Source organism: Colobus angolensis, unplaced genomic scaffold, assembly GCF_000951035.1.
Source record: "Colobus angolensis palliatus isolate OR3802 unplaced genomic scaffold, Cang.pa_1.0 Scaffold30, whole genome shotgun sequence".
NCBI lineage: Eukaryota > Metazoa > Chordata > Mammalia > Primates > Cercopithecidae > Colobus > Colobus angolensis.
Window position 1 is genome coordinate 7820892 of NW_012116266.1, and position 14861 is coordinate 7835752.

Genomic DNA, 14861 nt, shown 5'->3' on the forward strand with positions numbered 1-14861 from the left:
GAGTGCAGTGGCGCAACCTCGGTGACTCACTGCAACCTCCACTTCCCAGTCTCAAGAGATTCTCCTGCCTCAGCGTCTTGAGTAGCTGGGACTACAGGTGTGCGGGTCACCATGCCCAGCTGCTTTTTTGTATTTTAATAGAGATGGGGTTTCACCACACTGCCTAGGGTGGTCTTGAACTCCTGAACTCAAGCGATCCACCCGCCTCGGCCTCCCAAAGTATTGGGATTACAGGCGTGAGCCACTGCTCCCAGCAGTTTGTTTGTTTGAGATGGAGTCTTGCTCTGTCACCCAGGCTGGACCACAGTGGTGCCATCTTGGCTCACTCCAACCTCCACCTCCCTGGTTCAAACGATTCTCCTGCCTTAGCCTCCTGAGTAGCTGGGATTACAGGCACCCATCACCATGCCCAGGTAGTTTTTGTATTTGTGGTAACGATGGTGTTTCACTGTGTTGGCCAGGCTGGTCTTGAACTCCTGACCTTAAGTGATCAGCCCTCCTCGACCTTCAAATTGCTGGGATTACAGTCGTGAGCCACTGCTCCTGGCCTTAAGTATTTGTATATCCATGAGGCAGAAATGGTTTAAGGCATGTGAATAAAATAATCTCCCTCCCACCTGGCCTGACTTGAATTAATTGATGCCAGGGATGTTAGAGAATTGCCAGAATCCACCTTGATTTCTCACAAACCTCAGATCCTACGTGTAGATTTTGGGGTCCTCTGCATCCACAGCTTCCAAAGTCATTGCATCATTTGATTCAAAGTCACTGTATCAACTGCTCTCCACAGGGGTGCCCTCAATAGCTCTTTTCTACCCTAGAGCCCAAAGCTTGATGTGCCCTGTTGTCACAGAGCCTTGACCCTCCCATGCATTTAGGGTGGTGACCCACTCTTTAGCTGATTACTTTCCTGTGTCTAAGATTTTCTGTGGGTTGCATCTTGGTTTTAATCAGAAATTAAAATTTTTACTCACATTTTACAAGCTTAGAAATGTATCTTAGTTTTAGGTCTTTGTATGAATCTTTGTATTCCATTAAGTTTTTTGGAAAATATTTTTGGAACACCTATTATTTATTAGGCACTGTTTCAGGTGCTGGGAAAACAGCCAGAAACACTGTAAAGTCTCCACTCTCCTGGCACTTATCTTCTAGTGAGGAAGGGAGGGGAAGAGGACCATAAACTAGTTATTACATCTGAGGTTGGCAAGTGCTACACAGGAAAACAATGCGGGCAAAGTGGGAGGGGCTGTGAGGGTGGGGATACTTTACGTAGGGAGGTCGGGCGAGTCCCTGTGTAAAGGGGACAGAAGGAGCCTTGATGAAGCCTGGGGCAAGCACTCTTGGCAGAGGGACCAGCAAGTCCAAAGGTCCTGGGGTGGGAACTTGCTTGGCATGTCTGACCTCTTCCAGGAAGGCAGAGACCAGTGTGGCATGAGGGGAGCAAGTGAGCAGGGAGTGGTGGGAGATAAGCTCAAAGAAGATAACGAGGTGATGGGTGTGGTGGGCAGGACAGTGACCCCCTCCCAAGGACATCTACACCCTAACACCCAGAGACTGCAAATATGTTGTTACTTGCCAAAGAGGAATTAAGGCTGCAGATGGCATTAAGGTTGCTAATCAGCTGATCTTGAATTGGAGAGATTATCCTGGATTATCCCAGACCCCATGTAATCACAAAGGTCCTTCTTTGTACCTGAAAGAGGAGGTCAGAGTGTCAGAGTCAGAGAAGGAGCTGTGACAACAGAAGCAGAGGTCAGAGCGATGCAATTGCTGCTGGCTTTGGAGATGGAGGGAAAGGTCACTGTGAACATATACACATATATGGTATTCATTTTTTATATAGTATATATAAAGACTTGAATGAAAAACAAGTTTAACTTCAACGTTTGTTTCTTAATGGGATTCATTTCATTATCTGGAACATTTGTTTGTATAGAATGTTTCATTCTCCAATAAAGAGAGTTCCACACAGTTCCCTGAACTGAGTGTGTGTGTGCCTGTGTGTGTGTAAGAGGGTGGCGGGAGGTGTCACCTGACTCACAGAGCCTTAACTCCGGGAGAATATGTAAGGGTCCCTCTAGCTGGTGTATGCTCCTCCAAAACAGGAGTTGCCCCAACATCATAGAACAACTCTTTTGCCTCCTTGGGCAGGACCTTTTCATGAGCGCTCCCACTTTGGGCCCTCAGGAGCCCGGCTTCAGTGAGTTCCCCAACTATCCTAGGGATCCCCTAAGAAGGTCAGGTCAGAGAGCAGAAGTCAGATGGTGGCGGCCTCAGGGTTCAGCTCCTAAGCTTTGAACTTCTCTTTGCTATCTGGTTGCTTTCTGAGCATGTCTTTCTCTTGCAGAAAGAAAATCCATGCAGCAAGGCAAGAAAAGAGCAATAAATCATTTTATGTGAGTAAAGGCAGGAAGAGGGCGGTGGGACTAAAATTTATTGAGCGCCTACCATGTGCAAGCATGCGCCTTTTACATGTTTATACTTACCTTGTTGAATCTTCACAAAGATCCTGGGAGGAGGTGCTGTTATTATTGCATATTGTGCATGGCAGGTAAGTGGAAGAACCACGACTTGAACTCAGCTCAGCCAGATTCCAGAGTGGGCATTTAATTGCCACTCTCTCCTGCTTGCACAAGGCAAACAGAGTGTCCCAGGGAAACCGGACATGACAGCTAGTCCAGGCCAGTGAACAGCTCATGCCCAGATGCAGGAAGCCCTCTGCTGACCTTGGGAAGTCACGAATGCTGGGGAGAGGCAGCCGGGACCCCTCAGGGGATCAGGGGCGGGAGGGCACTGGAGAAGGTGATGGGAACCAAACTCGAAGGATCTTGGTGCCTGCCTGGGAATGTGGGCCTGGCCCTTCTGGTGTCTGGCAGCCTTTACTGGTCTGACACAGGCACAGGACCAAATAAGAGTTACATTTCACAAGCAGCAGTCTCTGGAGGGATATAATTGATACATTTTTTTACTGTTTTCTGTGTTTATCTAGTTGTTTTTTTGTTTTTTTTTTAAATACCATGCAGTCCTTTAATAGTTAGGGAAAAAATATACAAGCAAAAATATAATTGCCCTCTAGGTGGAGAGGAGGATGAAGTGTTGGGGAGCAAGAGTGAAGGCAGAGAGGCCAGAGCCCGAGAGAAAGATGGTGGTGGCCTGGGGCTGTCAGGCAGGGGTGTGGAGAGAGGAGGGTGATTCAGAGAGACATGAAGGAGGTGACAACAGCAGGCCTCAAGGGGCTGCAGCGTGTGCTGTGCAGCTCTCAGAGCCCCAGGGCTTGCCCTGGTCCAGGCCAGCGGAGGCCCTGCCCAGGTTTCTGACTTGGCATCTAATGGGAGAAGGAGGAGGAAATGACATTTTGTTTGCAACCGTCCTAGTCATTTTCTCATATGTTGTTTTGTTTTTCCCTCACAAAAGCCATTTGAGAAGGAGTTATTAACCCCACTTTCTGATGAGAAAACTGAGGCACAGAGATGCTGGATGGCTATTGTCTGGTGGCAGAGCCAAGATTTACTCAGGCCTCTGTGATTCCAAAACCTGAGCAGTTGCCGCATGCCCACCTCCGGCCACAGGGGTGAACACAAGTGGGGGGGCAGGGGCATCAATGGCTTGGTGTGGCACAGAGCTTGAGAGGCCCCTAGGGACACCCAGGAGCCTACTAAGCATCAGGTTTGAGTCTCAGAGATGTGAGGATGAGCTACAATGGGTGAAGGGCCCAGAAGGGCTTGGGCTCTGGAGTCCCAGGTCCCTGTTTTTAAGATGTGAGTGAGGCAATAGGAGAAGATTTGGAGGAATCTCAGCACTCCAAATCTGCCATTTTATCCTACTTTCTCTTGATGCCTAGGAAGTGATCAGCGTGTCACCTGGCTATCAACTTGTTCGGAATCGGGAACAGATTTCTGTCACCTTAGGGGATGAGATGTTTGATGGGAAAAAGCGGTGGGAATCGGAGATCCCGAACAAAGGCAGATTTTCCAGGTAATGCTGTTGAACCAACATTCAGCTGCTTGGGGCTACTCCCACTGGCTCAGCCTGGCCTCAGGGATAAGCCAAAGCCACTATGCCCACAGCCAGGCCACTGGTGCCTGCTCTGGAGGGGCCGCAAGGGCACCCCCCTCCTCACCCCTGCTTCCTGATGATGCATCTCTCCACATCTGCCTCTCTTTCCTCTGATCCCATCCGTGAGCAGATCCAAGGGGCAGGATGAAGATTGATTGGGAGTTATGTGACTGATCCCAAAGGACAGCAATTCTTCCTGGGGTAAGGAATAGATAGAAGAGCCACAAAGTCGTCTGAATTTGGGGCATGCAAATTAAGTAAAGTGAGGGTTTCTGGGAGGCTGGAGTGCACATTTTTTTTTGTTGTTTTTTTGTTTTTTTGGTTTTTTTGGGACAGAGTCTCTCTCTGTCACCCAGGCTGGAGTTTAGTGGCACGATCTTGGCTCACTGCAACCTCTGCCTCCCAGATTTAAGCAATTCTCATGCCTTAGCCTCTCGAGTAGCTAGGATTACAGGCTTGCACCACCACACCCAGCTAATTTTTATAGTTTTAGTAGAGATGGGATTTCACCATGTTAGCCAGGCTGGTCTCTAACTCCTGACCTCAGGTAGTAATCCTCCGGCCTCAGCCTCCCAAAGTGCTGGGATTATAGGCGTGAGCCACCGCGCCCAGCCTCTTTTTCGTTACGTCCAAAAATACTGCTCAGCTCATGCCCCTGGGAGATGAAGTGTGGAAGGTTCTGGCCTGACTTCATCCCGTTAGCGCAGCCGTCCTGTCTTTAGGCCCCACCTACTCTCTGTCCTCCAATGCCATATCAAGTATATCTCCATGTCTTTCTCTTTTCATTAACAGATGCAAATTCATCTGTACATCTTTTCATTCTACCCTTTAATCTCTTATTCATATCTTCTGCTTCCCCGATATCCTGCCCGTGTTCAGGCATCTTACTTCTTAACTGCACTACTGAATGGCTCTCCAAGTGCCTCTTCCCTCAGGCTTATTTTGCTGTAAGAATTATTTTTTCAACACACAAGTCTAAAAGACCAACAATAGAAAACACACACACACACACACACACACACACAATCATCTACCTATCTGCTAGCGTATTGGCAGAATTCAACCAAACCGTTAGCAGTGGTTACATCTGGGAAGGGATTCAGATTGAGGGTAAGTCTGAAGGACCCTCAAGTCGAATGAGGCCGTGCCATGGAGTCTCTCTGATCTGACCTGGCCCAGAGGGGCTGGACCCAAGTTCTTGTCTTCCCACCCAGGGGCATTCAGCCTCTGCTTTCTTTTCCCTGTTTATCCATAGCCCTCTGCAGGAAGAGAATGGGGCATGCGCCTATAGTCAAGCTAGCATGACAGCCCACCTCTTGGCCTCACAGGGAAGTTGTCACCAGTTGTGCACAATAAAACATGATAACGTGTGCTTGTTGTATTCACTGGTAAAGCTGTGAGTGGTGTTTATAGTGAAGATCGTGTTCAAAAGATAGGGGCTCCCTATTATTCAACTTTCTCATGCCTTTTCTTTCTCATACCCTGGAACTGTCTCCTCCTGTATCCCCTCTCTTGTTTTGTCAGCCCACATTCTCTCTGTGCTCAGTTAGACATGGGAGGTGGTTGAGCATCTTGCATTGAGGACTTCCTCTCAGCTCCACTGCACATGGCACCACCTGCTGCCTTGTCACTGTAGCCCAACCAGGCAGAGCTAAATAATTTACAGATATCATGGCAGCCTTAGACCCAGAAACACAGAAAACCATGACCTGTGCTAAAAGCCACTCTCTTAAATCCCCTCTTAGTCCCATCTCTGGCCCAGTCTTTGTCTGTGGTTCATGGTCAGCATCAATCCTATTGCACATCTTCTAACTTCCTAGTCCCCTGAACTTCATCCTGTTTCAACCATCATCAGCAGATCAAGGTCAAACTCTAATAAATTTCTGACATATTCTTATTTTTCTTCTACTCAGTAGGGCACCAAACCATCCTGTTCAAGTCTAGTGAGCTTACCCAAAAGAGTCAGATCTGAGCCTCAACTGCCTTATTGCCAAATGCCTTCTCTAAGACTGTCCCTATCCCTCCACCCCCACCTCATAATGATGGAGCAGGTGCAGGACATGGCCAGCTCTCACCACGCCAGAGTCAGTCATGCTCAGGGGTCTGAGTGGCATGGAATGGTAAGCTTTGTGGGTGATAGAAGAATTACTTCTCCTACAGGACCAACATCATTTCTGACCTAGAAGAGCAAATTTCAGAGCTGACAGCAATAATTGAACAAATGAACAGAGATCACCAGTCTGCCCAGAAATTGGTGAGTGACCTTACATTAGCTAACATCTTCATGGGCAAGATAAAATTAATGTTTTCAGATCACCTGTGTGCCAGGCAAAATGCCAAGCACTTTACTCATATGAGCCATGTTGTCTAGGTGACAGGACCCTAAAGATTGGACTGTGTCACTCAGTAGTATTTCTCTGACTCCATCTTTATCTGTAATTCCAAGAACTCAAGTTCTTCCACAAGGCTTAACTCATTTATTTCCAGGAGCTCTCCAGGTACCTCTGTGTGGGCAGTGACACTGTCCTCCTCACACTAGGGTGCACTTGTTGTTTTCTGTCTGGCCTTTGCGGTGCAATTAAGTTTCAGAGGTTGTGAGGCTCTCACTAACGACACCAGCACACTCAGTGTCCAGGGTTACTCTCTGTGACTGTTAAAGCTGCCCACACATCAGAATCTGCAGATGTCATTTGACACTCTTTGTGATTCCTGAGGATTTCAATGACACCTTTTTAGCTTTTACCATCTGTTTCATCTGATGACTTCTTCCTCACCTCAAATAGGTGTGCCTGTTGGCCTGGCGTGACAGCCAGTGCTGTATTCAGAAATATCCTCCCCAGGGTTGTTGAATGCCCCCATCTGTGAGGTTTTACTTCCCTGAAGGCAGCTTCTCACCCTCTGATATGTCCTAGATGTGTCTGAATCCTACAGTGACCCAGCTTATGACTCAGGCTGTTGTCCTATCCTGAGATCACCGTCCTCCACCTGCCAACTATTGATTCATTACCTTATTTATCTGAAAACACTGCCAAGTTTATGATCTCCTTCTATAGAAAGGAAACTGAGGCTCAGGGAAGTTAAATAATTTGCATAAGTTCACTCAACTAAACGGTGGTGGATCATTGGACAAAATGAACATTTTAAGTCACAGCCACAGATCCTACTGAAGACATATTTAGAGACTATTTCCATGAAGGGATCCTAGATTGTGTTACTGAAAATACTGCCACTTGTGAACATGCTATTTGTTGTGTGACCGTGTGGAAGGAAGTAGTGTTGGCTGACCCTGTGCTGTTCTCTGTCTGTCAGAGTGGCTCTGCTGACCACTTGTCGTGTGACACAGTCCTGGCTTCTCCCCGGTAGTCAGAGAGGTACAAGGACAAGCCCTAAACCCTTGTCCTAGCTGACAGTGGTCACTGACTGATTTGAAGTATTGATTTATCCTGAGAGACTGGCCAGAGGATTTGGCATGTTAGAATGAAGTATCACCTGAAAGTGAGCAAATCCTGCCTGCTAGAATGGAATTATACTGTCAACAAGGATTAACACTAGATTTTAAGTTCCTTGAAGCAAGATCTGAGTCTTAGTCCTCTTTGGCCCTTCCAAGCCAGGCCCTTTGTTCAATAAATGATTGCTCAATTGAATTACATATCCAGAAATCTGAAGGCCGTGATGTAACAGAGATGATGGTCTAGCACAGGAGACCAGACCTACCCAAAAAACCAGTCAGTGAAAGAGATGCACCAACATTATGAACTGAATAAGTAGAAAACAACATAGAGCAAGGCACAAATTGTTCTGTTCCCTTATTAATAATGTGCTCTCTGGCACTGCAGAGCACGGTGGAAGAGGGGTGGGAAGGGGGCTGTGCCCCATGAATTGGAAGGTTTTTCAGAAGGTGAGGATCAGAATGGGACGGGGTCCTCAGTCTTGTGTTGTTGATGCTGATTTTGTTTCCAGCTCTCCAATGAAATGGAGCTCCGCTGTGCTGAGATGAAACAGATCTTTGAAAACAAGAACAGGTACACTTTCTGGCATGGACCCTTATGTGCTGATGGCTCTAAGGCTCCTGCATCCTTTGCAGGATTTTAGTTCACTGGGACTTCAGGTAGTTCCAAATGGAGTTGGGGGATGAGGGGTGGGGGAGATGAACAAGACACATGTCTTTGAAGAGCAGGATGGCTTGATTCAAAGCCACTAAAATAAACCACAAAGAAAGTTATTACTGCTTTTGCATTTTATCATCCAATCCTTTCATTTCAATTATAATCTCCCTTTTTGTTGGTTACCGAGAAGAGTCATTTTTGTTCTCTGTGAGATTTCTGTGATAAATAACTGTTGTTCTCAGCCAAGTCTCCTCCTCCACCATCTCCTCGTTCTTCTCCTCCTCCTCCTCTTTTTCTTTGTCTCACCTCTACTCTCTCTGGCTGCTAGGTCAGGGACTCAGCAAAATAGGAAGAAAGTATGAGAGAGTCAGAAGCAAAGTCAAATCAAGAGAAAATTAAAAGGAGTCCAAATACAGAGAGATAGAGAATAGAACATGGTTACCATAGTCGGGCAGGAGGAAGAAAATGGGGAGATATTGATCAAATGATACAATGTTGCAAATATGTAGGGTGAACAAGTCCAAAAATATAATGTAAAAAGATGAGAGCTATAGTTAATAATAATGTACGATATTAAGAATGTTGCTAAATGAGTTTATAGCTGTTCTCACCACAGGGGGAAAATGGTTAACTAAGTGAGCTGATGGATATGTTAATTTGTTCCATTATAGTAACCTTTTAACTATATGTACATAGTAATCTCCATTATTGTAACTATTTGTGTGTTGTGTGTATATATATGCACACACACATATATATAAACTCTACATATATATATGCTTGCGTAGTGTGTGTGTGTATATATATAGTAAAAATTATGTGTAGTATATAGATACAGTAAGATGGTTACTATAGTAGAGATGCATATATATATGACTTATATATAGATGAATCTTACAACATCATGTTGTATACCTTAAATATACATGATACGATTTATTTTTTAAAAGAGTTTTATTATGTGTATGGGTGAAGATAATCTTAACATCCCCTTTCAGGCTACTTGCTGCACACCAGAGCAGCCTTAGAAATCCTGGTGGAGAGATAGCACTCTTAGTTGAGTCATAGCCATTTATACATTTATGTATCTGTAGACTTTATCTGTTAGAGTAGTTTTAGGTTTACAGGAAAAATGAGGAGAAAGTACAGAGAGTTCCTGTGCACCCGTTCCTAATCAAATTCAATCAAATTAAAGATGAGTACACCAAGACACATAATAATCAACCTATCAAAAATCAAAGACAAAGCAAAAATTCTGAGAGCATCAGAAGGTAAGAAACACATCACACACAAAGGAGTGCCAATACAATTGTAATTTCTGAACAGAAACACTGCAGGTCAGGAGTCAGTGTGATGATGTATTAAAAGTGCTGAAGGAAAAAACTGCCTACCAAGAATACCTTAGCAAAGCTGTCTTTCCCAGTTGAGGAAGAAATAGAAACTTTCCCAAATAAAAATTAAGGGAGTTCATTACCACTATGCCTGCCTTACAGAAATTGCAAAAGGAAGTTTTAAAAACTGAAACAGAGAGCTGCTAATAACATGAAACATACGAAAGCACAACACTCAATGGTATAAGCAAAATAGAGTCATACTCAGAATATTTTAGGACTGTGATGATGGGATGTAAGACAATTTTATCCCAACATGAGGGTAAAAATACAAAACTATTAATAACTATAGCTAAAATAAATTTTCAAGGATACACATTATAAAATGATATCAATTCTGATATCAAAAACAACATGTTAGGGAGGGAGTAAAACTGTTGAGTTATTGTATGCAATTAAACTTGTTATCAGCTTGAAATATTTTATTACAAGAGCAAGATATTCTAACTAAATGTCATGGTAACCACAAAGAAAAAAATCTTTAGCAGTAGCACAACAGAAAAATAGAAAGGATTCAAAGCATACACTACAAAAAATATCAAACCACAAAAGAAGAGGGCAAGAGAGGAAGAAAGAATCTACAAAACAACAAAACAAAAATTGACAAAATAGCAGTAGTAAGTCCTTACCTATTAATAATTACCTTGAATGTAAATGGATTAAATTCTCTGATTAAAAAAAATAGAATGGGTGAATGGAGTTTTAAAAAACAAGAACCAACTATATGCTGCCTACAAGAGACTCATGTCACCTGTAAGGCACATGAGCACTCCTCCCAGGGTCTGAGAGTAAGCCCACTCAACCTTCCGCTACCACCATTGCTGGCACCTACCTGCATGCACCACAGGTGCATGGGCCTGAGGACAGGACCACCTAACTTCTCATAGCCACCACCAACACCAGTGAGTACCACTTGGGTCCCAGAGGGTTGTCTCACTATTGCTACTGCCATCAGCCACAGCACACCCATTGCCAATGGGTCTGTGAACCTACCTACCTGCTCAGCCCATAGCTGCCATTCCTGACACCTGAAAAAGCCACTAAAGGCCCAAGAATTGGCCTGCCTGAACCCACTAATACTTAATGCCAGCATATGCCACCCTGGGGCCCAAAGATAGGCACACTTATAAAACTAGAATAAAACTAGAAATCAATAACAAGAAAAACTTTGAAAACTATACAAACGCATGGAAATCAAACAGCATCCTCCGGAATGACCAATAGAACAATGAAGAAATTAAGATTGAAATAAAAAAAATTTCTTGAAACAAAAAAATTGAAATACAACATACCAAAGCCTGCGGGATACAGCAAAAGCAGTGCTAAGACAGAAGTTTATAGCAATAAACACCTACATCAAAAAAGTAGAAAGATTTCAAATAAATAGTCTAATGATGCACCTAAAGGAATTGAAAACCAAGCCCAAAATTAGTAGAAGAAAAGAAGTAATAAGATCAGACCAGAACTAAATGAAATAGAAACTACAAAAACAATACAAAGGGTCAGCAAAAAAAATAAGTTCTTTAAAAAGATAAATGAAATTGATAAACCACTAGCTAGACTAACCAAAAAAAGACAAGCGAAGACCCAAATAAAATCGGAAATGAAAAGAGACATTACAGCTGATGCCACAGAAATACAAGAAATCATCAGAGACTATTATGAACAACTATAACACTAACAAACTAAAAAACCTAGCAAAAAGAGATAAATTCCTAAAACATAAAATCTACCAAGATGAATCAGGAAGAAATTGAAAATTATTCAAGACCAATAATGAGTAGCAAGGTTGAATCAGTAGTAAAAAGTCTCCCAACAAAGAAAAGCCCAGGACTAGATGGATTCACTAACAAATTCTACCAAACACACAAAGGAGAACTAATAGCAATCCTCCTCAAACTATTCAAAAAAAAAGGAAGAGGAGGGAATTCTCCCTTACTTATGCTGTGAGGCCAGCATCACCTTAATACCAAAGTCAGATGACAATACAACAACAGCAAAAAGAAAACTATGGATCAATATCTCTGATGAACACAGATGCAAAAATCTTCAAGGAAATACTATCAAACCAAATCCAACAATATATCAAACATATAATATACCATGACCGAGTGGTACTTATATCAGAAATGCAAGGATAGTTCAGCATATGAAAATCAATAAACATATATCAACATCAACAGAATGAAGGACAAAAATCATATGATCATCCCAATAGATGCAGAAAAAGCGTTTCATAATAGTCAACATTGCTTCATGATTAAAAAAAAAAAACCTTTCAACAAGCTAGACATAGAAGAAACATACCTCAACATAACAAAGGCTATATATGACAAATATGCAGCTATCATCGTACTGAATAGGGAAAAGCTGAAAACTTTTCCTCTAAGAATTGGAACAAGATAAGGATGCCCACTTTTACCACTCTTATTCAATATAGTACTGGAAGTCCTAGCCAGAGCAGTCCTGCAATAGAAAGAAATAAAAGGCATCCAAATTGGAAAAGAGAAAGCCAAATGATCTCTTTTGCAGAAAAGCATGATCTTATATATGAAAATCACACAAAACTCCATCAAAAAAAACTCTTAGAACTAATAAACAAATTCAGTAAAGTTGCAGAATATAAAATCAACATACAAATATCAGTTGCATTTCTGTCCACCAACAATGAAATAGCCAAAAGAGAAATCAATCAGGCAGTAACATTTACAGTGGCTACAAAGCATAAAATAAAATATCTAGGAATAAATTTAACCAAAAAAGTGAAAGACCTTTAGAAGGAAGACCACAAAAGACAGATGTAAGAAACTGAAGAGGACACAAACAAATGGAAAGATATTTCATCCATGCTCATGGACTGGAAGAATTAATATCACCAAAATAGCCATGCTGCCCAATGCAGTACCGACTTGATGCAATCCCTAAATCACCAATGTCACTTTTCACTGAAACAGAAAAAACAATTCTAAAGTTCATATAGAACAAAAAATGAGACAGAATAGCCAAAGCAATCCCGTGGGGGGAAAAAAAATCTGGAGTTATCACATTACCTGACTTCAAAATATATTACAAGACCAGGCATGGTGACTCACGCCTGTAATCCCAGCACTTTGGGAGGCCAAGGCGAGAGGATGGCTTGTGTCCAAGAGTTTCAGACTAACCTACACAACATAGCAAGACAGCATCTACACAAAAGATTAAAAATTAGCCAGTTACTATGGAATGTGCCTGGAGTCCTAGCTACTTGGGAGGCTGAGGTGGGAGGATCACTTGAGCTCAGATGGTCAAGGCTGCAATGAGCTATGATCATGCCACTGCACTCCAACTGCACTCTTTGATATAGATCAAGGCGATCATAATCAAAATAGCATGGTATCAGTATAAAAATAGACACATAAACATAAAGCATGGAACAGAATAGAGAATCCAGAAATAAATTCATATAATTACAGCCAACTGATCTTTGACAATGCTGTCAAGAACATATACTGGGAACAGGGCACCCTCTTCAATAAATGATACTGGGAAAACTGAATAACCATATGCAGAAGAGTGAAACTAGGCCCCTATCTCTCATCATATACAAAAATGAACTCAAGATGGATTAAAGCCTTAAATGTAAGATCCAAAGCTATAAAACTACTAGAATAAAACATAAGGAAAAGCCTTACATTGGTCTAGGCAAAGATTTTATGACTAAGACTTTGAAAGCACAGGCAACAAAAACAAAAAAAGACAAATGACACTATATTAAATTAAAAAGCTTCTACACAGCAAAAGAAACCACCAACAGAGTGAAGAGACATTCTCTTAAATGGGAGAAAATATTTGCAAACTACTCATTTGACAGATGACTCAAACAATCCAACAGTAAAACAAACACAAATTCATTAAAAATGGGCAAAGGACATCAGTAGACATTTTTTAAAGGAAGACGTACAAATAGCCAACAAGTATGTGTTCAACATCACTAATCATCAGGGAAATGTAGAGCAAAAACACAAGATATCATCTTACACCAGTTAGAATGGCTATTATAAAAAGACAAAAAATAACACATGTTGACAAAGATGTGGAGAAAAGCGAACTCTTATATACTGTTGGTGGAAATGTAAATTAGTACAGCCATAGGGAAAACAGTATAGAGATTTCTCAAAAAATTAACAATATGAGCCAGCAATTCAACTACTGGATATTTCTTCAAAGATTGTGGAGAATAGGAAATGCTATACACTATTGGTGGGGATGTTAATTAGTTCAGCCACTGTGGAAAGTGGTTTGGAGATTTCTCAAAGAACCTGAGACAGAACTACCGTTTGACCCAGTGATCCCATTATTGGGTGTATTATACGCAAAGGAATATAAATCATTCTACCAAAAAGACACATGCATGTGTATGTTCATCACATCACTATTCACAGTAATAAAGATATGGAATCAACCTAGATGCCCATCAGTGGTGGATTGGATAAAGAAAATGTGGTTCCATGTAACACCATGGAATACTACACAGCCATAAAAAAGAACAAAATCATGTCCTTTGCAGCAACATGGATGCAGCTGAAGGCCATTATCCTAAGCAAATTAACACAGGAACAGAAAACCAAATGCTGCATATTTTCACTTATAAGTGGGAGCTAAGCATTGTGTACACATGGATACAAAGAAGGGAGCAATAGATGGTGGGGCCTACTTGAAGGTGAAGGTTAGGAGGAGAGTGAGGGTTCGAAAACAACCTATCAGGTACTATGCTCACTACCTGGGCAATGAAGTCATTTGTACACCAAACCCCAGTGACATACGATTTACCTAGGCAACAAATATATACATGTACATGTACCCCTAAACCTAAAATAAAAATGGAAAAAGAAAAAAATTAGTAGCATTTCTAAACACTAACAGTTAATGATCTAAAAAAGAAATTAAGAAAACAATTCTATGTATACCAGCTTAAAAAATAAGATATCTAGGAATAAATTTAACCAAGGAAGTGAAAGATTTCTACACTGAAAATTATGAAACATCGATTAAAGAAACTGAAGAAGAAGCAAATAAATGGAAAGATATTTCATGTTCATGGATTGGAAGAATTAATATTGTTTAAATGATCATACTACCCAAAGCATTACACAGAGTTAATGCAATCACTTTCAAAATACCAAAAATGGCCGGGCGCAGTGGCTCAAGCCTGTAATCCCAGCACTTTGGGAGGCCGAGACAGGCGGATCACTAGGTCAGGAGATCGAGACCATCCTGGCTAACATGGTGAAACCCCGTCTCTACTAAAAAATACAAAAATCTAGCCAGA

The 14861-nt window shown here is 42.1% G+C and overlaps 1 protein-coding gene across 1 annotated transcript in view; it reads left to right on the top strand.

Annotated features, from left to right (window-relative positions):
• Positions 1-2330: 2330 nt before the first annotated feature.
• Positions 2331-14861, top strand: part of ALS2CR12 (amyotrophic lateral sclerosis 2 (juvenile) chromosome region, candidate 12) — a 52686-nt gene continuing 40155 nt past the window's right edge. The window contains exons 1-4 of the mRNA XM_011950007.1: positions 2331-2396; positions 3842-3975; positions 6217-6310; positions 8017-8078. Of these exons, the coding sequence (XP_011805397.1) occupies positions 2331-2396; positions 3842-3975; positions 6217-6310; positions 8017-8078 (356 nt within the window). The remainder of the gene's footprint in view (positions 2397-3841; positions 3976-6216; positions 6311-8016; positions 8079-14861) is intronic.